The sequence below is a fragment of the Zalophus californianus genome, chromosome 15 (genome assembly GCF_009762305.2).
Source record: "Zalophus californianus isolate mZalCal1 chromosome 15, mZalCal1.pri.v2, whole genome shotgun sequence".
NCBI lineage: Eukaryota > Metazoa > Chordata > Mammalia > Carnivora > Otariidae > Zalophus > Zalophus californianus.
The window spans coordinates 39310544-39338401 of NC_045609.1; the positions used below are offsets into that span (position 1 = coordinate 39310544).

Sequence of the window (27858 nt, forward strand, 5' to 3'; positions counted from 1 at the left end):
CTAAGCTCCCCAGCCCTCTGCTTCTGTGGTTCTCTATAAAGAAACAGAAAAGGAAGAGTTCTGGGAAATGAGATCATCTTACAGAAAAGGAAACTGAGGCATGGATTAGAGAAGGGAGTCAGCTGAAGTCACACAGCCCAGCTTCACTTGTGCTGGGGGGGCGGGAGGCGTCCCTCATTCCTGAGGACAGCAAGCTCCCCCTCCTGCCCAGGCTCACGTCACGTTCAAGAGGCCGTCTGCTTGCCAGCATTCTCTCGGGATTGTTCAGAGGTGGGGCATGTTCCAGGTGGGCTCAGAGCACCTCCCCCCCCCCCCCGCCCCACTTTAAGAAGCCTTGTTGAGCCAGCGTTGGCAGGCGCCCCCCAGTGTTGACCAGGAGTGGTGCGCCGCCCTCTGGCCGCAACCTCCTTGCAGCCCTGCATGGCAGGGTCTATGCAGACTCCTGAGTGTTATTGTACTCCAGGAGAGAGCGATATGGTAGAAGGGGCACGGGCTTTGACGTCAGAGACTTGGGCCCAAATCCTCATGCCTCCACGTGCCCCCGTGGTCTCAGGCTTTGTTTATCTGAGCCTCAGTTTCCCCACCCATCACAAGGGTCCAGGCTGTCACAGGGTGGCAGGAGCTGTTGTCCTCAGTGCCTCAGCAGCGGGGAGGCAAGCGCTGGGATGAGGCCTCTGGGTCACCAGCATGGGCCGCTGGCCTCAGCACCCCTGGGGGGCAGAGCTCCCAGCCCTCCCCACCCCCCGGCAGCCTGCCCTCCCTGAGTGCCAGGGCCCAGTGGAGCTGAGGCCGGTCCTCAGGAACGAGGGCATGTGTCCTCTCATAAATATCAAGCAGAGCTCTCTCGGAAGCCTGGGCAGGGTCTGAGGAGAGGAAATTGAAGAAGACTTGTTACAGATTGAACCCAGCCCTAACAGCTCCCCCAAAACGCCAATTATGCCTCTGCTCACCGTCACAGAATAGAAGCCAGACGGTGCCCTCCCTCCAGCCCTGCACTCGCCTCCTCCCTGGTGCTCCGCAGGCCCTCTCCCAGCTCAACCTGTGGCCCACCTTCTCCCAGCCCTGAGGGATCTGCTGTCAGTGGCCCCCACCCCCAACAGCACAGTCTCACTGCCCGGCAGGAGCCCCTCCTAGGGACAGGCATGCAGCTCCTCCTGAGACCTGCTCACGACCTGACCTTTCTCCCATGGCTGGCTCTGTATCCCCAGAAATCAGGGTGCCCTTTACCCCCTCAGAGTATGGCCCCCAGGGCTCAGATTGACCAGTCAGCCAGTCCAAGCCCCCATTCCACCACTTGCTAGCTACCTGACCCTGATTAAGCCGCCAATTCACCCCACTCGGTCTGTAGAATAGCATCATAAGAGACGCCCAGCTGGTGTGTGCCAGGGCAGCTGGAAGGCCAGGGATCTCCTCAGCTGCCCAGCCCCCCAGCCTGTTGTCCCATGCATGTGCATGCACACACACACACAAACACACACACACACACACACACACACACACCCCTACACGCCCAGAGCTCTGCGCTAGGGTCAGACCCTGATGCATTTGTGAGAGTGAGCAGGCTGTCCAGATGCCCCCCTGGACCATCCAGAGCTCCTGACACCCCCCACATCCCCCTCCACACCTCCGGTCAGACACAGCTCAGCACTTGACGTCTGTCTGCTCCACGGCTTCCCCAGAGGGCGGCGCGTCTGGCTGAAGACTGCTGATTCTCAGACATCCTCTTTCCTAATCAGAAGAGAAAGGCAAGCAGGTCTGCGTGCTCTGAGGATGACAGATGCATTGGCTGGGCCTCATCAGGGCTTTGCAGCCTCGGACTCCCAGCCCTGCCTCACTTCTAAGCACAGCTTCCCCCTGACACACACCCACCCTACCCTGGTTCTAGCCATTGCTCACAGTGGCCATCCCCCAAGCACCCTGCTGCCTCTCTTCCCTCCAGGCCTCTGGCTCAGCCACCTTTCCCCCATCTCAGCCCCAAGTACTGGGAGAACCAGTGCCCTCTCTACAATGGGCCCCACTCAGAGGTCACAGACACATCTGGGCTGCACGTTCAAAGCCACACAAATTGGCTAATTCCTCCACAGCAGCCTCCCCCAGCCCCACGGGCTCTTCTGAGCACCTGCACCCCCCATCTCTGAGCCCCACTGCTTCCTGGGCACCCAGCTGCCTCACCCACCCTGCTCTTTCTCCCTTGAGCCATCGGCCCTGTGGGGCACATATCTGACCTCCCCCCAGGCTGAGTTCCTTGGGGGCAGAGGATGTGCTATATTCATCTTAAAGTCAGCAGAGCATAGTGCAGCCCCAGGCCAGGGCCCACATAAGTAGAGGGGGAGCAGGGGAGGGGTGAACTGATCGATGGCTAGCAAAGGGAATGAGCGGAAGGGTGGAGGGATGGACATAAGAATGTGCAGTTAGGCAGGTAGATACAGATGATGGATGGATACATGGATGGACAGGAGGTTGGATAACTTTTCGATGGATAGACAGATAGATAGGTAGATGAATGGATGGATGGGAAATGAATAAAGTAGTGAACGGTTGAATGGGTAGATGGACAAGGGGATGGATGGATGGATGGGTGGATGGATGGATGGATGGACTGATTCATTTGGATGGACAGGTTGTTTGGTTCACAGATGGACTAATAAGAAGATGCAGTCATCACTTGCTCTGGGTAGCCAATCCAATAGGTCTAGGCTTTGGTGTCCCCTAATCCTGCCCCAACAGACTCAGTGGCCAGTGGATATAACCCAGATCTTCCTAGGAATTGTGGAGACAGGCAGACTGTCTGGTGGGAAGTGAGGCATTGGTATCCAGTAATGGCCACACCCAGGGGGGCTTCTGCCTATGATTCAGATCTGTGCTCCCATCCCTAGACCATCCAAGCCTGGCCAAGCTCCCCCATCCAGCCCTGGCCACTCCACATGCCACGAGGGACCTGTTCTGAAGTGGCCAGGTTGCCGGCCTACACGGACCATCCTTTGGACAGTTTTAACGGCTCACCACCCGTTTCGGTGTGGGCCTGGCCGTGCGCCAGTCTTGAGAGTTACAGAGGTGAACAGGGCACTATTTCTACTCTCCAGGAGCTCCTAGGAGAGAAGAAACTGTACAGAGGTCAGAGCAGTAGCAGTCTTTACCTGGCACCGACTCTCTCATGGGGACGGCATGATTTAAATTGTTCCTAAGCTGTGTGGCAGCCCTGCAGGCTGTCAGCACCCCATTTTACCAGTGAGGGGTCTGAAGCTCAGGAACACGCCCAGGACTGTGGGGCTCAGTGGCTGAGATGGGGTTTGATCCAGGTCACCCGTTTCTGTGCAGCCCAGGGACCTCATAGTCGAAATAGGAAACAACAGCACAGAGAGGGGTGGGGGCTTGGCCAAGGCCACAGAGCCGCCGAGCAGCAACCACTGAATGGGATGCCTATGTTCTTTCTACCAATGAGTCGTGCCCAGCGGTGACCACCCAGAGCCCAAGCTGAAGGCCACATGAGCTGGCTGGCGTAAGGGTGGAGAAGCGTGGAGGTGGGCTGAGCATGATATGGAAGGCTGCGTGCTCGGGGACCAGAACAAACTGGGCCCCCGAGACGGGCCTCAGAGGCCACTTGTGAGCCCGGAGCCCCAAAGGGGTTGCCAAGGGTGAGGGTGCTATGGGCAGGCAGCTCTGAGAGCAGCATGTGGTGGCTGCTGACCCTGCTAATTGGGTGTGACATCACGTAAATAAACGGAATAACTCAGTTAGCCGAGAGAGGCCGCCGGACAGGGAATTAGCAATTTGTATGGCTTTCCACGTGCAGCCCGGATGGCCCCCCTCTGGCCTCGGAAGGGGCCCATGTTAGAGAGTGAGCACTGGAGGCAGAGGTGAGGACCCCCTGCTGCCCTCTCAAAGGGCCCTGTCCTCCATGTGGAGGCTCCTCCCGTCTCCTACACATCAAGAGCAGGGAGCTCTGCCTTTGCAGAAAGAGCCTGTGTGAATGAGGGCCTAAAGCTGCCGAGTGCAGCTGTGCTTCCAGGGGACCCTCCAGGAGCCAGAGTCAGGGCCAAGGGCAGCCCCACGTGGAAGCACCCCACGTGCCAGGCGCCCTGCCAGGGGCCGCAGGAGCCTCATCTTGTCTCCCTGGCCCCGTGACGGAGGGCTGTACCGCTGCTCGCTTTCCCTCCTTCTCGCCTTCACTGCTCCCTCCCGTAGAGGCACCATGTTCTAATTCATTTCACTGTCTTCCATCCATTTTTAAATCTTTCTTACACGACCCACGTTGTAAGAATAGTCATGAAACCCTACACAAAAGAAATAAAAATTCCCTCCACCAAGCCATGATCAGTCATCCCCCTTTTACAGATGGGACAGCTGAGGTTCGGGAAGGTGAGGGACTGCCCTGGGTTAGCAGCTAGCAGGATGCGAAGGCAGAGGGAGCCCCTGGGGTCCTGCCCCACAGGGGCTCAGTGCCACTGTACATTCCATTCCTTCCTAATTCTGGGACCTGGCGGCTACTAAGACCCCTCCCCGCCTTGGCTCCAAGGCAGACTTGCGCTGCAGTTTGGAATAGAGCCCCCCCCCAGGGGAAGCTACTATTCCTTTCTCTCCCAGCACCAAAGCAACAGGGGCCTTAGAAGGTCCCACCATCCTCTTTGCAGCTGGCTTACGACCCTTGCAGACACACCCTACGTGTCCCGCTGGAGGACCCATAGTCGTGACACCCATTGCTGAAATTCCTGCTCTGCCCCTAAGCAGCTCTGTGACCCTCGGCAAGTCACTCATCCCTTGGGCTAAGGTCTAACTCAGCGGGACCTGGGAAGACCTGGGCAGGTGTTAGAGAATGAAGCCACCCCCGCCCACCCTGGCAGCCCTGTGGCCTGGGTCTGAAGCAGGATCTAGAAGCCTTGGCCCCAGGATTCAGTGTCTTGCCGACTCAGATCCCCTGACTGGAAGGGGCTTGAGCTCAGGCATGGACCCCTCCCGACAATGCCAACAAGCCCCCAAGCTTAGCCAGACTAGGCCTGCGAAATCTGGTTTTGGGGAGCTAAGCCACATATGCCAGACCCTGGCATAAGAATATCCTGGGCACAGCGTGCTTATAGTTCAACTCCCAAGCTGGGTTTGGCCCGGAGACCTCTTTCTAACCCACCTGACCCCTGCCCTGTTTGGCCATGGCTGAGTTTTCTCTGAAGCCAGAGCTGGTGGGCTTCCAGACCCGGGCTGTGTTGGTGGTGGTGATTAGGGGGAGCAGCCTTCATCAAGAAGGAATCTCCAGGGCTAGCCTGCCCTGGCTTGGGGAGAGCCAGCCCCCCAAGGATGGGGGCCACAGGCCACCCTCCTGAACTCTGCAGAGTTTACCTGCCCCCACAGCCAGCATCCAGAAAACACTTTAATATTACTGTCTTTCTCTAGACCTTGGTTCTCCTATCTTTGCAATGGGACTACTAATCCCCATCCTGCAAGGATTGGGTGGGAGGGATGCACACGGAAAAATGAATGACAGGTTGTTTGAGAAGTCTCCTTAGTCCTGCCCCCCCTTTCTTCAAGTTTCATCCCCAGTGAGGCCTGGGGTCTTCACCACCTCAGACCCACATGCTACCCTGCTGGCCTTGTTGCTGGAGCTTCACACTGCCTCCTTCCCTCTCCCACAGCACTTACAGAACCCTGCCAACTTCCACAATGCCGCCACGGAGCTGCTGGACTGGTGCGGAGACCCTCGAGCCTTCCAGCGGCCCTTCGAGCAGAGCCTGATGGGCTGTTTGACGGTGAGTCTTCATCCCCCCCACCCCCCGCACCTGCACTGGAGCCCCGGGGAGGATGCCCCAGGGGCTCGTGTGCCTGTCCAGGGGTCAGAGAGGCCCCAGACAACAGAGGATGAGAGACAGAAAGACACCAATGCTGGAGCGGACAGCCCTTCTGCTTGTGCCCTGCCCCCAACATACACCTTTGGGGAAACCGGTCTGATGGGAAGACAGCCCTCAGGATGAGGTGGGCTCCCCACACTCGATGGGAAAGCACAGGGCCTGCCTGGGGGGAAGTTCCGAGTCTGATGAGGGTGAATGTTCCACCCTAAGCAAAACAGAGTCGTGGAGGGTTTTTAGCCATCTTTTTATCCAGTCATTCATTCATCCAGTTGGGCAAACATCTATTGAGCTTTCTATAGTCATCCATCCTTCTGTCCATTCATAGAAGCATCTATTGAGCTCCTCTTATAGCCATCCATCTATCTAAATAAGCACTGATTGATCCCTCATCTATCACGTCTGATCCCCTCTGCTCAGTCCTAGGAAACCACAGAATAAGACGTGGCCAAGCCCGAGTCCCTCTTTAGTCGGGGAGCCCTGATGTGGAGAGAGGGGGCTGAGAGAGCTATGTGCAAGGGAAAAGCAGCAGTGAGCAGGGACGCGCTGATGGCCCGGGAGGTGGGGAGGCTGGCGGGAAAACCCGAGGGAAGGAGCCCCAGACACCTCCACCGGGGTTCCCCTCAGCAGCCGGGCAGAGTGAGCACGTTCTAGGCACTTGGAACAGCGTGTGCAAAGGCCCAGATGGACAACAGAGCCCAGAGAGCCGAAGTTCACTCAGCTCCGTGAGGGCCTAGGACGCGGGCTGGGTAAGGGCCAGGCCCGGAGCTTGTGACATCATTTGCCAAGCCTCGGAGCTTGCCAGCCGACCGCCGCTCAGAAGGAGCTCACGGCTTGTGAATGACCCCAGCCACGTGAGCTTGAGGGAGGCTTGGTGGCCAGCGAGGACAGCTGCTCAGAAGGCCCTGAGTCAGCTTTGAAGAGGACATGGGTAAACAGATTGCTACAGAGCCCAGCTACCCCAAGGCTGGGGAGGAGGGGCCCAGGTGGATGCCTGGCTGGGAAGGAACAATAGGTAAAGCCCGGGGGTGCCCTGTTCTCTGAGAAGCTCCAGATAGGAGGGAGGTGAAAGGCCCAGCGTGGCCGTGGCCTGGAGCGAGAGGAGGGTTGACGTAACTGGGCTATCCTTACAAAGCACCCCTTCTGTGCCGGCCACTGAGCTGGGCCGGCGCACGCCTTCTCACTGAGTCCTCACACTCCATGAGGCTGGCCCTGCCATCATCCCCATCTTACAGAGGAGAAAACTGAGGCTTGCTGGGAGGGCTTCCCAAGGTCACACAGCCAAGACCCCACTGCCTCTAAAGGAAATGCTCCTGGCCCGTAGGGATGTAGGCCAGGGGTACAGGCTTCCCCATTTGTTTGAGGCCAATGCCGTCTGGCTCCCTTGGAACCACCAGGCCAAACCGGGCGGCTGCCTACACTGCCCCACCCTCCTCATCCTCCAGCCCCCTGGGCTCCCCTCCCTCTACCAGCTCCCGTAATCCTCTTTGCAGGGATCCTGGTTCAGGCTAAGCCCCCTGGGCAAGGACAGATGTTACCAGAGGCCCCCCCGGCTTCCATCCCAGCTGCCGGCAGCCATAAGTCAAGTAGGAGGTGGGGACCACCACGAGGTATGGCCAGACTGGCCGCCACAGTCCCCCAGCGCCCGGCCTGAGCCTGGCCCTGCCTGGGAGGTAGGGATTCAGAGCTGAACCAGACGATGGCCCTGGGCAGTCTGGGTGGGCATGAAGGGGGCACGAGCCCTGCTCCAGCCCTGTCACTCATTTATTCAGTTGACAAACCTTCACTGAGGCCCTGTGCTCACCGGAGGCAGAGCAACAAGCACAGCTGACCTCTGTCAACGGTGTACGTTCCAATGGGGGATGGGGGAGGCAGACCCTAAACACTAAAGGAGTAAATGAGGACATACGCCAGCGCCCCGTGAGAGGGGGTGGGGTGCTGCTCGGGAGAAGCCTCCTGAGGGGGTAACCCCTAGCTGAGACCAGAATGGCAAGGAGAAGTCAGCCAGGAGAGGGGAGGGTGCTCCAGGCAGAGTGAACCGCTAGTGCAAAGACCCTGAGGCTTGATTTGTTCAAGGAACAGAAAGACGTCTCAGGGGGCACCTGGGTGGCTCAGTCAGTGAAGCATCCTTGGCTCGGGTCCTGATCTCACGGCTCATAAGATTGAGCCCCTACGTTGGGTTCTGGGCTCAGAGGGAGTCTGCTCGGATATTCTCTCTCTCTGCTCCTTCCCCCGCTCCTGCACACTCTCTCGCGCGCGCTCTCTCTCTCTCTCTCAAATAAATAAACAAATCTTGAAAGAAAGAGAAAGAGAGAGAGAAAGAAGAAGGAAAGAAAAAAGGGGAAGGAAGGAAGGGAGGGAGGGAGGGAGGAAAGAAAAGTCTCAAAAGGCTGGAGCACAGGAGAGGGAAAGGGTACAAGATGAACTTGAAGAAGGAAGCAGAAACAAGGCAACGCAGGACCTGCGGGCTGGGGGGAGAGGAGCTTAGATATTATCTGAAGGGTGATGGGGGGCCTTGAAGGATCTTAAGCAGGTGAGTGATAGGATCTGATTTATGTGAGGACAGGAGCTCTGAAGGGGAGCATCCTAGTAGGATAGGCTAGAGGGATTTTGGAGGTCTTCCTGGAGGAGGGAGCCCAGGGAGGAGCCTGTAGGATCTGACTAGACAGCAGGGAGGCCATGGCTTCTGGGGCGGGGACAACAGTGTGGACAAAGGTGTGGGCAAAGGCTCAGTGCCGGCTCTTCTGGGCCTCTCCTCATCGCAAGCCAGCTTAAGGCACACACTTGCTTGAATGATGGGCTTTGACCCCTGCCTCTCTGGCCTGCTGCTTAGGCAGAAAGGGGCCTTTGGTTCACCTGCCACAGTGGCAGAGATGTCGAGTTTGACTGTCCCTTGGAGCTCAGTAGAACCAGCAGCAGGGAAGTGCAGGGAATGGGGAGGTCATAGCAGACCCCCTTGGTACCCGAGGCACTTTCCTGGGCCCTATCTCCTTGCATCCCTATGAAGACCCTGCAGGCCAGGCAGGGAAGGGATCGTCACTTCTGCTTTATGAACAAGACAACTGAGAAAGGGGGAGCAGCTTGCTACAGTCCAAGGCTGGTACTCCTGAGCCCCCAAGGCCCTGTGGCTGGTCCTCCTGTACCCCCGCACATCCTCAGCCCCAGCCATGTCCCTTGGGAAGGGAGAGGGTGCGGGACGCCCCAGGGGCCTAAGCAGGGCAAAGGTGCTGAGCTCCCCGCCAGCACTCCCCATGCAGGTGGCAGGTCGGAGTGCCCCCAGTTACAGCAGTCCCCTGGACGACCCCTGGGAACGAACTCCTCTGGACCCGGCTTACTTGGAGGATAGAAACTAAAAGCCATTTAGCCTCGAGCAGGCCCATTTTCATCGTACTGCGGCTGGGCCCTGGGGTAAAGAACGGCTGGCAGTGCCCCTGCCCCACACTCCCCTTCAGGCCCTCTGACCCCCACGATGCAGAAGTGTGGGAGCCCTGGAGCCCCTCCCAAGGGGTGAGGGTGTGAGCCCTGGTCACCACTTGCTCCGCAGACCAGGTTTTTCCTGACTGTGCTGGCGGCTCACTTCCGGGCCCCTCCCCTAGCAGCAAGGCTGAGCCCCCTGTCTGAGGATCCCCCTCAAAATCAGGCCTCTCTGGACTCACTCCTTTCTCCCCTAAGGTGGAGTATGCTTGATACGCTCAAGGCACAGAAAGGAGGAGGCCAGAGAACAGGAGAGGGGAGACAGGAAGGAGAGGAGGTGGCAGAGGGAAACAGAGGCCAGCTAGCCTAACAGCAGGACCCCCCCCCCCCGCCCCCATCTCTCCAGGGAGAACTTCCCCACAGCGACAGAGAATTCGCTGCTGAAGCTGTCAGGGTATGTTCACAAATAGTGTTCACTGAGCTGTGTGCCTGGCCTGGCTGTCATCCTTACAAGGAAAGGGCATGTCACAGGTGGGGAAACTGAGGCTCAGAGAGGTTAAGTAACTTGCCTTAGGTGGCACAGTCCGGCGGGGGGGAAGAATTGGAGTGCAGGTCGGCATGCCTCCGGTTCCCCTGACTCCCTCAGAGGATGTCAGAGTCCAGCCCCATGCCAGGAACCGAAATCCCTTCTCTAGCATCCCCCAGGCAGCTTGTCCTGCTTCGTAGCCAGGAGGCTCACCGCTTTTCAAGGCAAGACACCCCCTTGATGGGGCTAACTGGCCGCCTGACCTTGAGCACACGGCCTCTGTCATCTCTGGGCTTCGGTTTCCCTCTCTGGCACGAGGGGCTGGACTCCCTGACCTGTAGGTCTGTCCCCCTGGGCCCTGGGGCCGGCGGGGTGGGGGGCGCAGCTAGGTCTCCGAGTGCCAGGAGCTGGCTGGGCCTGGGCAGCCAGCAGAGGGCAGCAGCGGGGCTGCCGCTCCCCACCGGCCTTTGTAGAGGAGGGGTCTTCCCGGCCCACCCACACACAGGACCCTCACTGGGGGTGCCGTGCCCACTGAGGGGGGAGCAGGCCTCTGAGACACAACCAGCTACTCAGCTAAGTCCACCCTCCCCACCACTGTCGGGCAGACCCACCTCACAGGACTTTCCAGGGGTTCCTCAGGCTGGGCCAGAGGAAGCCAAGGGGTGTACCTAAGGCCTCGAGGGCCTCAGGGTCCAGCTTAGCCACACTGCGCCGTGCTGACCTTCAGCAAGGCCCTGCCCTCTCTGGGCTTGGTGAAAGCTGGCTGTTGCCAACGTCCCTTCTGAACACTAGGGCTCAGGGGATTTGGTAACAAGCAGACATTCCCAGGCCTGCAGGACAGCCCTTATACCAGCACCAGGCCCCTGTTGCTCAATTTAGCTGGGTTTTTTGTTGTGTGTGTGTTTTTAAACCAGAGCAACAGGATTAGCCAGTATTGGCCAAACAGAGGGACCTTTGCCTTCCTGCCCTCAACACAGGGCCTGAGGCTTCTCCAGGCAGTTGGGAGTAAGACCTTAACCCTTTGTGGGCTGAAAAAGAGATCCTCTCATGGAAAGAGCCCATATGTTGTAGCCTGACTGCCTGGGATCGCATCCAGGCTCTATCATGGACAAGACTCATAACCTTTGTCTTATACCCGTACTCAGTTTCCTCCTCTGTAAAACAGATAATAATACCACCTCGTGGAGCTGTTGTGAGAATTCGGCACTTCACTGCTTACAAAGCTTTCACTTAGCCCTCCTACCGGGGAGCCAGCATTCTCATTATTCTGTTTGCCTCTGTCAACATTTCCCACCAACAGCAGCCTCATTGATGCACGAGTCCAAATAAATTGTCTATGCTCACTTACATCCACCCCAAGGTTCTGCCAAAGAAAAGGCTATGATAGTCAACATCTAAGCTGAAGTGACTCTTCTGGGCTTACTGTGTTGAGTCCCAGCTCTGCCCGATCTTGGGGACCTGCCTTAGCCTGCCCGCCTTACCTGCCTCACCTGCTAAATGGACAGTGCTGGTCTCCAGGCCTGAAATGTTCAACAGGCCACAGAGAGCTAGTGGCCTTGGTTTTTCTGCTTGGACAGTGAAATAAACAGTGAGAATGCCCTGCCCTGTTCCCAGGGAGTTCCTAGGAGTTCCCGGGAGGTGGGGGGTGGGGGGGGTGGGAGGAACGGCGCCCCATTCCAAAAGGTGGTGGTGGTCCTGGGAAGAGGGCGTCCACTGGCTCCTCCCTGGTTCATCAGACTCACTCTGGCCAGGCCTTAAGTGTTCATACTTTTTAAATGACAGGGTTGGCCTAGATTAGCGCTTTCCCCACCCTTTTTAGCCTTAGAGCCCTTGTAACGAACCCTTAAATACAAAGCAGATAACGGGGAACCTACTCTGATGGTTGCCGGGGGCCGGGCCAAACCCCACGGCAGCCTGAGGCTCTCTGAGGACCTCTGAGCGCCTCTGGAGCAGGCGGTGTCTAGGGGCCTGCTGACGTAGTCTTCCCTCCCTCAAAAGAGCGAGCTGCCACATCTGGGAGCACTCGTTTCCCACTCAGCTGTAGCTGCTCCCGCTGCTTCCTGCACCAACTCCATTTCCCAAGGTCCTTCCTTTTTCATAAGGAAACCTAATTTTGCTGCTGTCCCTGAGGGAAGCGGGTGGCAGGACCCCTGGGAGTGGGCGGGGAAGGAGTGGAGCCTGATGGGTGTGAGCCTGTGGAGCCGTTTGGGGGCCCCCCCCAAGAGCACCCTGCCCCACACTGCCCCAGGGACTGACAGCCCTCCCAGTCCCTCTCCTCCCCCGCTTCTGGCCCACACTTCAGAGGTTCTCAAGGAGAAGGGAGGGACCTCGGGGCTCCAAACACACAGCTGCTAGCAAGCTTCTGTCGACACTCTAATGGAAGCCTCCCATGTGCTGAGCAGGTGCTCAGCACTGGAGACAGACCCCAGGCTGAGCATGAGGGCCCTGTGGTCTCTGGGCCCAGGTCTGAGAGACTGCAGGGTGCCTGGCACAGAGCTGAGCACTGAGGAGCATAGGCATGTCCATCTGGAAAAGCCTTAGCATTCTGTCCGGCAGCTCCAAGCTGCGGCTCCGTGGAGTCGTGTGTCCTCAATCCGTGCTTCTCCTTAGGCACAGGTTTTGACTCAGGAGGGGCCAGTGCCGCTGGGTGGGGACCATGCCTGGAAGGTGAGGGCAGCAAGCACCCACAAAGGTGGGTGCAGGAGCTCGGGGTGGGGATGGGGAGAGGTGCTAGGTGTGGGAGACTTCCTGGGACCGGGACCTAAAAGGGAGTTTGGGGAGCTGCCTGGGGGGGAGGGGAGGAACAGAGGCCTGGCCTGTAGCCATCCAAGACATGGTAGTACAGCACCCTCTGGAATGTGGCCAGATCGAGTCCTTGAAAGCCGCAGGGCCTGGGTTCGGGGTTAGGCCCACCAGCAGACTAGAAACCCCTGAGGGCAGGGACCAGGCTCCCAGGGCCTGGCATGGAGGAGGGGCTTGTCAGTGTTTATGGAGTGACTGAGCGAGGCACAGTTTGAGTCCCAGCTCTGCCTGATCTTGGGGACCTGCCTTAGCCTGCCCGCCTCACCTGCCTCGCCTGCTGGATGGACACATCCGTCACTCTGGGCTCGGAGGCCTGGTGCTGGCCGTGACTCACCCTGCCCTTCCTCTCTCTCTTGCTGGCAGGTGGTCAGTCGGGTGGCAGCTCAGCAAGGGTTTGACCTGGACCTCGGTTACAGACTGCTGGCGGTGTGTGCTGCAAACCGAGACAAGTTCACTCCCAAGTCTGCGGGTAGGTGACGGCTGGGGGTTCCAAAGGTGTCACGGGGAGGTGGGAGTGTAACCGGATTCAAACCCAGGGCTGCACACCACCCCTGCCAGCTGGTGCCTTGGTTCCTCCAGGTGTGGCGTGAGCCTGCAAGGAGCAGCGGCTTGTCCATGGGGCTGTGCAGCCCGTGGTTGAGGCTTGTCCCTCCTCTCAGGCAGTGTTCTGTCCTGCAGGGGTGCCTCGGGGCCAGTGAGGGGCCCAAGCACGCCATCCCCCGACAGGCTAAAGGGAGACATGCATCATCTCATTTCATCACCGTAATGACCCCTTGGCGTTAGCCCTGTGATCATCCACATTTGACAGATGAGGGAACTGAGGCTCAGGGAAGCTGAAGAAGTTTCTGGGCCACACAGCTGGAAAGTGGCAGAGTTGGGGTTTGAGCCCAGGCCTATACGCCAGAGTGGGCATTCCTAACCCTGTGTTCATGCAAAACAGCTGCATTTAAAATAAAACACAAAATAAACGTGAATTGGTACATACAGGGTTCTAAAAGCATCGTATTCTCTGCATAATATTCTCCGTCGCCACTTTGTCATTGCATGGGACCACCTGCCCCTGGGTTAAACCGAGGCCACAGGTGGTGCTGGCAGCATTCCGTGCATGAGGGCTTTAAGCACCCCAAAGATGCAGTTTTACATTTCCCATCATCCCCATTACCCTGCATAAGCTGGGGGCACGGTGTAAGCTCTCACTCCGACAGACCTGGGACAGCCCGGCCCTATCACTTGCTGAGCGTGTGGCCTCTGAGCCTCAGTTTATCCCCTTGGGAAGGCAGGAATAACAATGAGACTTACCCTGCAGGGGTCATTGTCAGTTCTAGATACATGTGCCACAGTGCCAAGAGCAGTGTCTAGAGATTGTTAACATTTTTTTATGTTCGAGTAATTCATTGAAAAAGAAAAGAAAATCAGTTATTTCCTTTGTATAACAATAAAACAGACATTTTCTCTGAATTCGTCAATCAGTTCTTTGGAGTAGATCTAGAAACAGCCTTCATGAAAATGTTTAAGAGACATCTCACGGTGTATTTTTATAAACCTGCTCAACCTACAATCTCTCGAGTGGGGGTTCGTGCTCCTCCTTGTGCATGTTTGCAGACCACGCACACAGACTGTGGGTCATTTGCAGAAGGTGTGGGCAGCAGCGGCTAGCTCTGAGCCCCTTGCCGTGCCAGCCCGCGTTGGGATGGCGCTCTCGTATTGAGCTGCTGGCCAGAAAATGGTCTGGGAATCTCATAAGTGGTGTCTATTCCTAATGGAATCTGCAGTTTTAATAATAACTTAAGTCAATACAATTTTGACAAGGTAAAAACTGCTACTTATCCAAGAAACATCTCCATATCTCTGTTGAGCACCTGGTCCATGTGGGCACCTGGCCAGGTCTGGGTTCTGATGAGGGATGCGACTGACGTGGTCCCACCTCGGGAAACTTAGAGTCTAGAGCAAGGGGTCAGCAAACGTCTGTGAAGAGCCAGATAGTAAATAGTTTAGGCTTTGCAGGCTATCCAAAAGCAACATAGACAATATGTAAACAAGTGAGTATGGCTCATTCCAATAAAACCTCACTTATGAAATCAGGTGATTGGCTCTGGTTTCCCCAACCCCAGTCTAGAAGAAAAGAAAAATATCAAATAATCATAGGTGTATGTGGGTGTGCATGTGTGCATGGGCGTGCATAAATTCAAGCTGTGGTAAGTTGCATGAAGGTAAAGTCAGGGATGCTATGAGACCACCCGGGGTAGGGGAAGGCTTCCCTGAGGCCCAGAGATTGAGAAGGGTTGCATAGGTAAAGAAAAAAAGGAAGAGCTTCTTCCCAGGTAAAGAGAGCAGCCTGAACGAAGGTCCTGAGGTAGAAGGAAGCGTGGCTTTGTGGCAGAACCAAACCAAGGGCCGTGGTTCCAGAGCCCGGGGGCAGGAGTCAACAGCAGTTAGAAAGACACACGGGGCCTGTCTTGAGAGTTGTGGTTTTTGTACTGAGAATGGTAAGAACATGGCTAAATTCTCCTTTGGCACAGATAGCTCCGGCTCCAGAGGAAGAACAGATTGCACAGTGGGGAGGGGGCAGTGTAGATGCAGGGAGCGGGTTGGCAAATTGCTGGGGACATCAGGATGATGGTGGCTGGACCAGGAAGGTTCCGCTTCCTGTGGAATAGAGTGGAGAGAAAGGGATGACTCCAAACGCTGTGTAAGAGGCAACACCAAGACAGGGAAAGTGTGGCCTGGGGTGGCGGGGCTGGGGGGCGTGGAGGAAAACAGGAGAGTGGGTTGTCCCAGAAGACCCAGCTGCTTCCTCTTTGTGGAGGAAAGGCTGAGGTCCCTGTGTAGCCCTTCCTCGGGGGTCCCGGGGGTCCCATACCAGGCCCCTGCTGGTATGTGTTAGGTGCTCTCATACTTTGTTGCAACGCTCAGCTCTGTGAGACACGGGGTATTGTATCCATTTATGGGTGAGGACATTGAAGCTCAGAGAGATTTGTGACTTACCTGTGGTCACACAGCTCATAAATGGGACTTCAACCCATGGCCTCCTGGCTCCAGGCCCAGTCTCTGCCCGCTCCATCACAGTTGACTCTGGACCTCGACTTTGGAGGCCACTCCACCCGGGAGAGCCCTTTACTTCACTCAAGTCACTCTAGGGTGGCCCTGCCCTCGGCTAAGTGGTACTTCCAGCATCACTGCTCCTGAAACAAGGGCTTTGTTCTTCCCTCTGTTTGCACTCCCAGTTGTGCACAGCTCTTTACAGTTTATCGAGCCCTTTTCCAGGCATTGTAGCTGTCAGTTAAGTCACATGATAGACCCTGAGGTGAGGCCTCAGCATCCGCAGCTGAGAATACTGTGGCCCGAGGCCCAGCAATGCCTGTGGCTTTGCTATTGCTTTAATTCCCTTCTTCGGAGTCAAACCCCTGTCGGCACCAACAGCCATGACTAACCACCTCTCAGGTCACCCCCACTTCCTGGAGAAGTCGGGGCCTCAGGACTCAGGTTCCCAGCCGGGCCCCTGCTGGGCCCCTCCTCTGGGAACGCAGGCCGCCAGCCTGAGGGCCAGGGCTTCCGCTGCTCCTTTCATTGTCAGCATAAAGGGTCTGCCAGGCTGGACCATGAGAGGGGTGGAGGCCGCAGGGAGCTGAGCAGCGACCCCGGGTTCCAGAGGCAGCTCCATCACGGGCTCCCATCTCCGCCATGTTGCCCACCTCCCAGAGCCGTGGCCTCATCTGTAAAGAGGGGTTATATGCCCCCCTCACAGGCTGCCTGTGAGGATTAATGAGATTCCCTAATCGTGGAAGTGAGGGGACCCACCAATACCTGAGGCCCAGTGGTGCCAAGTAAATAGTACTGTCCAGCCCTCCTTCTCTGCTCCGCTCTGCCTTCCCCCTGCCCCCCACCCCCTCCACACACACACATGGTTCCTCTCTAAGGCTTTTTCTGCTCCAGCAAGGTTGTCTCCCAGTGCTCCTTTTCCTGAGGCTCTGTGGGTGGTGCATGACCTGTGGTAACCCCACCTCTGGGTGCAGCTCTGAGCGTCCCCGTGGCCTCAGGTGTGTGTGCGGTGGCCACACTGGCCACAGCCAGGCCTGCCCCAGCCTCTTGGGGCCAGGCCGCTGCAGTTCTAGAACCTACTCTGTCCATAGAGCTCCTGCAGCCAGCCCATGCTACCTCTTGCCCTCCTTTCCGTGTCTGCCCGGGCTCCCATTGTGTCTGACTGGCTTGTGCAGTTTTCACCCTCCTAATCTCTCCCTCCCCTTTCTCTCTGAGGGTTCTGATGTCCTACGTCTGTCTCCGTCTGTCCTTCCCTTCACTGCTGCCCCTCAGACACTCTCCCTGTGTGATGTGCTTGTATGTCTGTGTGTGCCTCTCGTCTGGGGGACGTACGTGTCTGTGTATATATGTGTCTGTGTGTGGTAGTGAGCATACCTGTGTGCTTGTGTGTCTGTAGGGGCTACATGTCTGTGTGTGTATGTGTCTGTGTGTGGTGGTGAACATGTGTGTCTGTGTGTGTCTGTTGGGGATATGTGTCTGTGTGGTGGTGAGCATGTGTGTGTGTGTGTGTGTGTGTGTGTCGGGGATACATATCAGTGTCTGGGGGCATGTATCTGTGTGTGGTGGTAAGCGTGTGTCTGTGGTGAGTGTGCATGTGTGTGTGGGTCTATAGGGACACGTCTATGTGTGTGTGTGTCTGTTGGAGATATGTATCTGGGTCTGGGGGTACATGTCTGTGTGCGGTGGTGAGCGTGTCAGTGCATTTGTGTTTCTGTGGGTGTGGTGGTGATTGTGTGTGTCTGTGGGTTTGTGGGGACACATGTCTCTGGGTGTGTGTGTCAGGGGGGTTGGGTGCATGACTGTGTGTGTGTGTCTGTGTGTGTTGGTGAGCGTGTGTGTGTGTGTCTGTTGGAGATATGTATCTGGGTCTGGGGGGAGGTATGTGTCTGTGTGCGGTGGTGAGCATGTCGGTGTGTTTGTGTCTGTGTGTGTGTGTGTCTGTGGGGACACATGTCTGTGTGTGTGTTGGAGGTATGTATCTGGGTCTGGGGAGTACGTGTCTGTGTGCGGTGGCGAGCATGTCGGTGTGTTTGTGTCTGTGTGTGTGTCTGTGGGGACACATGTCTGTGTGTGTGTCTGTTGGAGGTATATATCTGGGTCTGGGGAGTACATGTCTGTGTGCGGTGGAGAGCGTGTCAGTGTGTTTGTGTCTCTGTGTGTGTGTGTCTGTGGGGACACATGTCTGTGTGTGTGTGTGTGTGTGTGTGTGTGTGTTGGAGGTATGTATCTGGGTCTGGGGAGTATGTGTCTGTGTGTGGTGGTGAGCGTGTCAGTGTGGTTGTGTCTCTGTGGTTGTGAGTGTGTGTGGGGGGGACACATGTCTGTGTGTGTGTCTGTTGGAGGTATGTATCTGAGTCTGGGGAGTACGTGTCTGTGTGCAGTGGTGAGCGTGTCAGTGTGTTTGTGTTTCTGTATGTGTGGTTGTGAGTGTGTGTGTGTCTGTGGGGACCCATGTCTGTGTGTGTGTGGTGTGTCTGTTGGAGGTATGTATCTGGGTCTGGAGAGTATGTGTCTGTGTGCGGTGGTGAGCGTGTCGGTGTGTTTGTGTCTGTGTGTGTGTGTCTGTGGGGACACATGTCTGTGTGTGTGTCTGTTGGAGGTATGTATCTGGATCTGGGGAGTACGTGTCTGTGTGCGGTGGTGAGCGTGTCGGTGTGTTTGTGTCTCTGTGTGTGTGTGTCTGTGGGACACATGTCTGTGTGTGTGTGTGTGCGTGTGTGTGTGTCGGGGGGCTGGATGCACATCTGTGTGGGTCCCCCCGTCCCCCTCTGCCTCCCCCACCCTTCTGGCGCCCCGTCTCCCTGTCTGTGTCACTTGTCAGGAGGCCAGGCTGGGGCCGGACGAGGGCCGTGGGATGAGATCATGCGGCGAGGAGAGGCGCTTTGTCAGGAGGGATGGCAGAGCGCTGGGCTGGGCCGTGCGCGCCTGCATCCCCGGGCTCTGGAGCAGGGGCTCGGGCCTGGGGGCAGTGCTGCACGGCGTGTGCGCGCATGTGTGTGTGTGTGTGTGTGTGAGAGAGAGAGAGAGAGAGAGAGAGAGAGAGAGAGAGACGGAGCGTGAGCGCAGAGCACACTGCAGCAAACCGCCAAGTCAGGCGTCTCCACGTGGGCCCCTCAGCTACCCAGCCCCCAGCTCTTTGTTCTGGTGCAGCCTTTAGCCTGTGCGCTCGCACGCGGGAGCACGCGCACGCGGGCACGACGGTCAGGAGCCTCCCCGGGGGCAGGTCCTCGGGGGGACCCCCCGCCCCTCCTCCGCCTCGGTGCAGAAGGTCACCTGCCTCGTGCCTCCCCTCGCCCCCCCCATCCCCAGAGGCCGCAGCGGGTCCCCCTGCCCCCACCGCCGCCGTGTGCCAGCCCTCAGCGACTTGGCAGGCGGCGCGGAAATGTCAGCCTCCTCGGCACAGAGCGGGCCCACGCCTGCGGGCTGTGTAGGCACCAAGCAGCAGGCAGTCGCCATGTCCCAAGGTCCCCGAGAGCCCCCTGCATGCCTCGGCTACTGTCCCAGTTTGAGTGACTCTGTGTCCCCTCAGCTGACCCCAGCAGAATAGGGGACGTCAAAACCCAAAGGATGGGGAACCCGGGGCCCAGAGAATGGAGCAAGACCTGCCCCAGGTCACAGCAAGGCAGGGCCAAGCCCAGACGAGAGCCTGGGGTGCCCGCTGGCCATCCTCACGCCCCTCCTGTCTCCACGCAGGAGGGGGTCTGTGATGGCTCTGGGCTCTGGGCTCTCGGCAGAGGGGAAGCACTCAGAGAGCAGCAGGTACGGGAGATGCCAGGCTTCCCAGGAGCGTCCTGGGAGATGTGACCAGTGGATTTTGGAGAGAGACCAGAGAACTCAAGAGAGGGATCAGGGCTGGAAGAGGCTGCCCCTGACCACTCCAAGGAAGAGGCCAGCCTTAGGGACGACTGGAGGGCGGTTGTCAATCACCAGCCTGTGGGCTGGATGTGGCCCACAGACATCTGAGCTCCGATGTTTGGTGGTTTTTAAAAATGCATATTAGTTGCCAACATTTGCTCTCTGGGAGATTGCACTGTCAAGTCCAATGCCCGTCTTCCTTTCAATGGGAACCTTGGACCCACAACGCACGGCTGACTAGGTGGTAGCTGACCCCTCAGATGGGCTCTGTGCTTCTGCCATTGTCTTATGCCTCAAGCATTTTCTGAATTTGAGAACCCACCAGGCCCTGTGAACATGTGTTTCTGACCTCTGCTCTAAGCACACGCTCGCATCCCAACAAAGAAGCCTGAGCCCAGGGTCCTGAAGTGGAGCCCCAAGCAAAGTTGCTTGCTTTGTGTTGACCAACACCTGCTTGGTCCAATTTCTCTGATGTGCTGACAGCCCCCAGAGGAAACATTCACGGGAAGGGGACTGAGACATGCCCTGGGCCCCTGGCCAGCCTGGAAGGTGAAGCGTCAGGAATATGATGAGGCCTCTGCCTTGTCCCTCTGGGTCTGTGGCCTGCAGTCCATGCAGGAGGGGCTCGGGAGTGGCTCAGTCCTTTGGAGCTCTCAATCCCAAGGGACCTCCTTGTAGCAACTTGTATAGCAACCCTGGGGCTCAGACACAGACCCCAACTCGGGGCACCCCATCCATGGCGCGTCATACCTCCATCACATGGTTGGGATGGGACTGGCATCAGAGGCCAGCCAGGTCTCTTGTACCCAGGACTCTTAAGCAGAAGGAGCCTCGTAAACTGCTTCCCTCTGTCTTTAAGAATAATCTTCTTGCTCCCACCTGGTTGAATGGGGGCTCTCAGACCTCCCTGGTGGTGGAAACATCACTGGTCTCTTAGAGGCTATGTTTCCAGTTCCACCTTCATGACTCCCCCAGGATCTCTTCCCGCCCCCCTCTGCCTCTGCCCACCCCAGAGCACGCAAGCCACCTTCCTGTCACCATCACCGGGGAGGACAAATGGCCTCATTCAGGGACACCCTGCCAGATCAGTCTCTCTAAGACAAAGCTGTGCGCAGCTCTGCGTGAAAAATGGCTCGAGGCCGCCCAGTGAGCAGGCGGGATTGGTGGGTGCAAATTGCAGGGCATTTGTTAATGCTCACCGGCTTCCCCAGAAACAGTGGGGCAGGCAGGCCCTTGCCCTTGAAATGCCAGGTGGCCAGGCTGGGCGCCTTGTTAAGGCTGGGGACAGACTTCCTCCTGGACACCAGCCCCCACCCCCACATCTGAGCTCAGCAGAGCTGGGATGTGGGGGAGGGATTTGGCTTCCTTCCTCCTGCACTCCAGGGCAGGTCCTGCTCAGGAAAGGGCTCTGGATTTCATCACCAGGCCCCTGGGAACCGACTCATGGTCAACCCTGTTTAATGGATGAAACCTGTTCACAAGGCTTGCTCACCTCCTGCTGATTCACTGCTATGGGAGAGGCTGCTGGGGCTCTTATCAGCATGCCCATTTTATAGAAGAGGAAACTAAGGCTCTAATGGGAGAAACAGACCCAGGCCATGTGAGTTGTGGTGCTGGAAGAGGTCTTGGACCTCCAGCTGGTGAGATCTGGAGCATAGGGAGCCATCCCCTGTCCAAGTGACCCTGAGTGAGCAGGTGGGGTAGGTCGTCCTGGGCCAGCAGCCCCTGGCTCCCCTTCCCTCCCCCAGCTCCCTGAGGGCTGAGGCCTGGGATCGGGTGGCCTCACTCTGCTCTTGGAGAAAAAGAACAGTGGGGAGGAGCCCACGTGACAGGGTTTGTGGACACAGCGTTCCCAGGCTAAGGAATTGGGGGGAGGAGTAGCTATGATGGTCCCTGGGGTGTCCGGAGTGAACAGTGAGGAGCCAGGCAGTGCCACGGGAGAATGGGAGAGGACAGATTTGGAAACAGCTACAGGTCCCTGGAAAAGAGAGCTGAGTATTTCGATGGCCACGCCACAGCCATTAAAAACTGGTAATCCTCCCAAGGATTACTATACGGAAATGCTTATGATATAATATGAATTTTTAGAAGGGCAACAAAAATGGTAAGTTCAGTGTGACCTCAACCAGGTGCACAGGAAACAAAACAGAAAAGAATATACCAAAGTGTCAACTTATAAATAATGGATCTATCTGGAATGGGGGGGGTGACACTTTATTTCCCACATTTTCTGCAGGGAGCACAGATTCTGTTTTTAAGCAGAAGGGGCCATGGGCATTGTTGGTTCCTCTGGCGTTTGGCTGGCGCTGGCAGGGGTGGAGCGAGACGAGAGTGTCCTTGCCTCTAGGCTTGCTCAGCAGTTTTCCCAGTGCAGCCCTCTCTGGTTCCCCAGGAGCCCCGGGGGGCAGGCCTCTGCTTGTCAGGAGGCTACTCTTCCTGTCTCCCTCTCTTCTGCGGGATTAGCTCATCGCTGGCTCCCCCACAGAGCCAGGGTGTGCAAGGACACAGCTGCCTGAGGCCCAGCTGGTGTGTATCTGCTTTCCAGGCCTGTCCAGAAGGAGAGGGGGCAGAAGGCTGAGGGCATCGGCTCGTGTGTGGGGTGGGGGGGCTTTGGGGGCCGGGACGCTGACAGGCCGTACAGAGCCCTCTCAGGATGGGGCTGCTTCTCCTACCTGGACCCTCACAACCCCAGTCCAGAGCCCCAGCTGGGACTGCACACGCTCAGGCCGCGTGATTGGGGTGGGGGTCTGCGAGGGGAGGGATTGCTGAGGCTCGTGCGAGGGGAAGGTGAGGCTGCCGGAGGCTCCTCAATCAAATGATGTGTGTCGGAGTTTGGGTGCCCCCGGACGCAACCCCCAGCCAACATGCTGGCACAAGAGGTTTATTTAGAAGGATCCCAGAGAATACCCATTGAGAAGCAGGGAAAGACAGGGAAGGGAAGGAGTTCAATGAAAATGTGTTGTGAAGCACTGAACCTGCTGTGACCACCTGCCGGGGAGCTCTGGGAGACAGTAAAGCACGCCCCTCAGCCCGAGAGGCAAGGACAAGGAGCTGTGTATCCTGCAGCTGGCATCCCTTATTGGTTGAGGGCTGCTTGGGGTCGGGGCGTGGGTCCACCCTCCAGCGCTCGCCTTGGCAACGGTGCCCGGCAGAGTCGGGGCACCCACGGGAAGCAGAGGGTGTGTGACGAGGCCCTCACAGGGCCAGAGTAAGGCACTGGCCCCATTTACATCAGTTGCACCCTATCCTCAGCATCTCTGCCCTATTCCAGTCCAGTTCGTATTACGGCTGTATCCTCCATATTGTTACTCGCTGATTTTGACTTTCAAGATAGAAATTTTAAAAGGTAACTTTATATCTTGTATGCTACAGTAACTGGCAGACCAGTGCCCCTTGCCACATTTAGAAACGAACTGTCAAAATCAGGATGCTAGAGACCCTGCCCTGTGTCTGGGTTGAGCCACAGGTGTCCGACCCATCCCTAGAGCCTGAGCCAGCTCTCTGCCAGTTAAAAAAGTGGTGGGGGTTTAGGAAATTGGGAGGCCCCTTCGTGAAATAGCAATGTCCCAGACGTGGGAAGAGATCTGACGTGGCTGTCGTTTTCTCATGGCGGCCCGTGACCACCGGAGGCATCTCAGGGGCCCCAGGCCCTAGTCCATACGTGAGAGTGCTCCTGTCAAGGAGGAAAGTCCTGTCCAAGGCCACGGGGGCCTAGGCACCACCCCCTCGCTCGGGACCCTTCCAAGTCAGTTTCTTCCATAGGCCAAAGCCTTCACTCCTTTTCTCTACCTTCATGGCTATGGGAAGAATGATGAGGTCATGGGCGTGAGAATCCCTCTCAAAATAAAAAAAATACTAAACCGGCATTTTCAGGCCAGGAATGATTATCGTCTTGTCCAGTCCCACTCTGTGCCAAGCACAGGGGCTACAAACGTATATAAATGCACCGCTCACAGTCCCTGCTCTTGAGATTTGAAGTAAATGAATGGTCCCATTCTGTGGGTGAGAAATGACAGTAATCCTACACACAAACACAGCCCTTTACACAGCCTCCCTTGTCCGGCCTCGTGAGATCCCCAGGGCCGGCTGATCCCCCATTTAAAGAGGAGGGGACTGCAGTTCTGAGGGGTGGGGAGGTAGCCGCAGGTAGAGCAGAAGTGGGGACCAGAGCTCTGGCCAGCCCATCCCTGTTTCTCTGCATGTGTCCCCTGAGGAGTGGGCACAGCCTCTGGGGAGATGAGGGCCCACAGTTACCGCCCTACAGGCACCAAGGGTGTCCCCCTTCAGCCACAGTGTGTCCAGCCCAAAGGCACATTTGGGACAGAGATGCTACCAAAACACCCCCCACTGCCCCAGGGGGCCCTGAGGATGCCATGGCTGCCCGAGAAGTTAATAAAGCCATCGGCAGCAATTAATTCTGCAGAGGAAAGAGCCAGGTAAGAGGATTAAGGAAGCCAGAGCTTTGGTTTTAAGATGGAGCTTAGCATTCCCACCAACAGAGGAGGGATTTCGGAGGATCGGCGGGCGTGAGGGTGAAATGGAGCAGGGGCTCGGCGGAAGGCGGGCGAGGTGGTGACGGGACTTCTGAAGCAAGCTTTGCAAGCCACAGCCTTGTAAATACCTTCTGGGTTAGACAGACAGACAGACGGGGATTAACAATGGTGCTGGTTCCAGTACCATCCACCTCGCCTGTTTTCAATTTATAGGGCAGGGCATCTGGATTGGCAAAAAAAAAAAAAAAAAAAAATCTGATTTATAACCCCCTTCAGTCATGACGTTGGCCAGCATGTGGTCAGCGTTTTCTTGGTACCTGGCCCTCACTGCATGAACCCACTTATCCCACATGATGATCCCATTTTACAGATGGGGAAACTGGGGCAGGGGAAGATTGAGTCGTTTGATCAAGGCCACTTGGCTAAAAAGAGCCAGAATTGTGGTTCAAACCAGATTATCTGACCCTGAAGCCATAGGCTGCCCCATACTATGAACAGGTTGAAATGAAGTCTGGGGAAGGACACGTTCATGACTCAAGATCACCTGAATTGCTTGCAGGTGGAGGCATTAAGTATTTGACAATGATTTGTCCTTGTCGATAGGTTAAACACCCTCCTGTCTTTGAGTTTATTCTCAATCACAGTCCCGTGGATGGCGAGTAGCAGAGAGGCTGGTACATAGTAAGCTTTCGGTACGTGCCAGATGTTAGGATTCCAATGTCCTGGTCGGCCCCAATTTCAAATATTTTTCCCCAGAAACCTTCCAGCTATTTCATAGAGAGGAGTAACGGTTAAAGGCATGGACTCTGGAGCAACCTGCCTGGATAGGAATCCCACCCAGCCTTCCACCCACCGGCTGTGTGACCTTGGACAAAGTCACTTAACTTCTCTGTGCCATGGTTGCCTCATGTGACAAACGGGGGTAATAATAATGCATACATCATGGGCATTAAGTGGGGGAACGTATGTATCGCGCTCAGAACAGGACCTGGGGTATAGTAAGTCCTATTCAGACTGTCTTAGGATGTCTCTTGTACCTGAAGGTTACACAAAAGCCTGTGCCTGACCCTGTGTCATGATTTGGGGTGTGGAAAATATGGAACCTATATGTGTAGACAGGACCAAGGTAAATGACACCCATACCCCCTTCAAGAGGGTAGGAGGTGAGTGGGGTGATGGCCCCTTCCTGAGGCTCCAAGAGAGGCTCACATGGGGCCAAGAACACATTTCCCTTCCCCCCGAGAAGAGGAGGCTGAGCCCCAGAGGGGGAGGCAGGCTTCCTGCAGGAGTGGAGGGTAGAGAGCTTGCTGAGGGAGGCCAGGCAGGGCCAGCAGAGCCCTGTATGTGCCTTGGGCCAGGGAAGTTTGAGGGCCTCTTTCGTCACAGCAACCCTTCCCAAAATTCTCTCAAGAGAGAAAATAACACTTCAAGTACTGTTTATTAAGCTCCTGCTTCATGCTGCACACTGTGCTGGGTATTTTATGAACGTCAGCACTGATCCTCACAAGGAAACAACCCATTGTATAGACTGGAAAACTGATGCACAGAGATTTAGTCACCTGCCCAAAGTAACCCAAATCCTTTGTAACAAAGCAAGGGATGATGGGAGAGATGGCTCTGAGTGGATGGATGTTTGATTGGTTGGGACTGAAGAGAAGGGGGAAAGAAGCGAGAGAAGGAGGGAGGAAGGGTGTGGACCAGAGCCAGCCCCAACTCCAGGCATTTGCTCCCTCTATGCCTCCCTGGTCGTGCCTTCTCTCTCTCGGATCAGGCTTATCTTGAGTGACCCCCGAGCTGGTCTCCAAGGCCCCTCTGGCAAGCAGGGTCAGGGAGGAAGATCTTGGCCAACAGACCCTGCCCTCTTGCCTCGCATCAGCTGCCCAGGTCAGCATGCACAGCAGAGCCAGGAGAGGCCAGGCCTGGAAAACTGTGGGTCTCGGCTTGCAGGCCCCTAGTTCCTCTTGCCTGCACGTTTTCAGCCACCCTCACGTCAGGCCCAGCTAGCTTCTGGGATAGGACTGGTCTCAGGACATGCGGAGCCAAGATCTAGAAACCAGAGTGGGGGCAGCCTGAGGTGTAAGGGTCCAAGCTCAGGCATCAGGGTCAGGCTGACCTAAGCTCAGCCCAGCTCCATCACTTCCATGCCACACGTGACCCTAGCTGCGTCTCCTACCCTCTCCTAACACGAGCTGGCATCTCAGAAGGGCTCTCTGTCCATAATCATTCAGATTAAGTCTTGCATGGCAGTGCAGGCTCTGGACCCTACTTGCTGTGTGACTTTATGCAAATGCCTTCGCTTCTCCCAAGCTTGGGGTCCACCCGATCTAGAATCCGGGTCTCCTGGCTAGAGAAGCAGCAATTCTGTTTCCATGGCAACCCAGCTGCCTCTCAAGGGACCATCTGGATCACATCCCCCTGGCAAGGTGCTGCCCAGGCAACCAGGTGTTTGTGTTTTGCGGTGCAAGCCCTGCAAGTTGGTAATTCCCCTCACTGGGGACAAGGTGGTGGCCGGGCAGTGGCTGGAAGGACGCATGGGCACCTTGGCCAGGCCTGCTGCCCCTGCTCTTCCTGCAGGCAGAGGGAAACACACCCCAGAGCTTGGGAACTCTGACCTATGACTTTCCTCGAAGAGCTGTGAACAGTTGCTTCTTTATATTCCTGTGCACATTTCCTGGCTTGTTGAGGCTGCCTGGGGCTGGACTCCTGTAGGGAATTCCAAAGGACCCAGTCTCACCTGTTTGGGATGAAGAGCTACTATTGTCTTCGGGCAGGAAACAGGAATTACTGGGGTGGGGAGGAGGAGTGAAATTAGGAGCCTGCCTTTCAAACAAGCACATAATTATGACAACAGAAACTCAGTGCAAGGGATAAACTAAATTCACCGCACCTATTATATGCAGACACTGTGATTAACCGTGGAGTAACCCCAGAAATTGTCTGTACCCTCAAGGAGCTTACAGAGACCCTACATGCTCAGGAGAAAGGCCACGTCAACAGACCCACATCAGCAGAGGGTGAAGCTGAAATGGGGCGAGTTGGACCCCGCTGGGGCCAGCCACTTGGCAGCGGGCGCTGCCAGCCCGGTGGAGTTGGACAGTTCACAGCCCGCGCGCTCTGCCCTCACTGCATGTAGACGAACAGTCCCTGAGGCAGAGATCTAACCCCTTTTCCAGATGGGGAAGCTGGGGCTCAGAGAAGTGAAGTCGTGCCCAGCCTCGCACAGCTGGGAAGTGGCTGGGCGGGGATCAGAACTGGGGTCCTCTGCCTCCTCCGTGGCACCCTGTGGGGCGTCACTGCTCTTGTGGCGGGCTGCCCCAGGAGGCTCCCATTTCCCCCATGCCCCGAGGCCTCCCTCTAAGCTGAGTGGAACAGTCCTCTCCCTCTCTTCCCCTCTCTCTCCCTCCCTTTCTCCCTCCCCTTCCTTCTACCCCCCTCCCTCCCTCCTTCCCCTGTCTCCTTCCCCCCCCCCCCTCCCGCTCCCTCTCTCCTTCAGTTCCTTTGTCTCCCCTTTCCCCTTGGGACTGCAGCTCCATGCGCCACTGGGCCCCACAGCTGCAGCTCAGCCCTGCCCAGGAGCCCCGGGCAGCCACTTGATCCAGGCCGCAGGCTCCAGGCCGCAGGTGCGGCACCCAGGTCCTGCCCCAGCCCGGCCCTGCCCCTGCCCCCACAAACACTGGCTGCTGTGCAGGGTTGCCCCCCTCCTGCCTACCCTCTACCCTCCGCCTCCGAGGAAGTGACATAATTGCCTGTATTCCCATTTCCTCCAGGCTCCCCACTCTCATATGTGTGCCCCAGATGTTTAGACTCACTTCCTCCCAATTAAGCATCTGCCAGGAGGGGAGGCTGGGAGGCAAGGGGCCGCGTGTGTGCTAAAGGGCTTTGGAAGGGAGAAAAT

At 56.9% G+C, this 27858-nt stretch overlaps 1 protein-coding gene across 6 annotated transcripts in view; it reads left to right on the forward strand.

Annotated features, from left to right (window-relative positions):
* The window catches only part of ZMIZ1 (zinc finger MIZ-type containing 1), a 235938-nt gene that overhangs the window by 127461 nt on the left and 80619 nt on the right, over positions 1 to 27858 (forward strand). For all 6 annotated transcript variants that reach the window (XM_027593382.2, XM_027593427.2, XM_027593417.2 and 3 more), the window contains 2 exons: positions 5625 to 5738; positions 12940 to 13045. In XM_027593382.2, coding sequence (XP_027449183.1) covers positions 5625 to 5738; positions 12940 to 13045 — 220 coding nt within the window. The remainder of the gene's footprint in view (positions 1 to 5624; positions 5739 to 12939; positions 13046 to 27858) is intronic.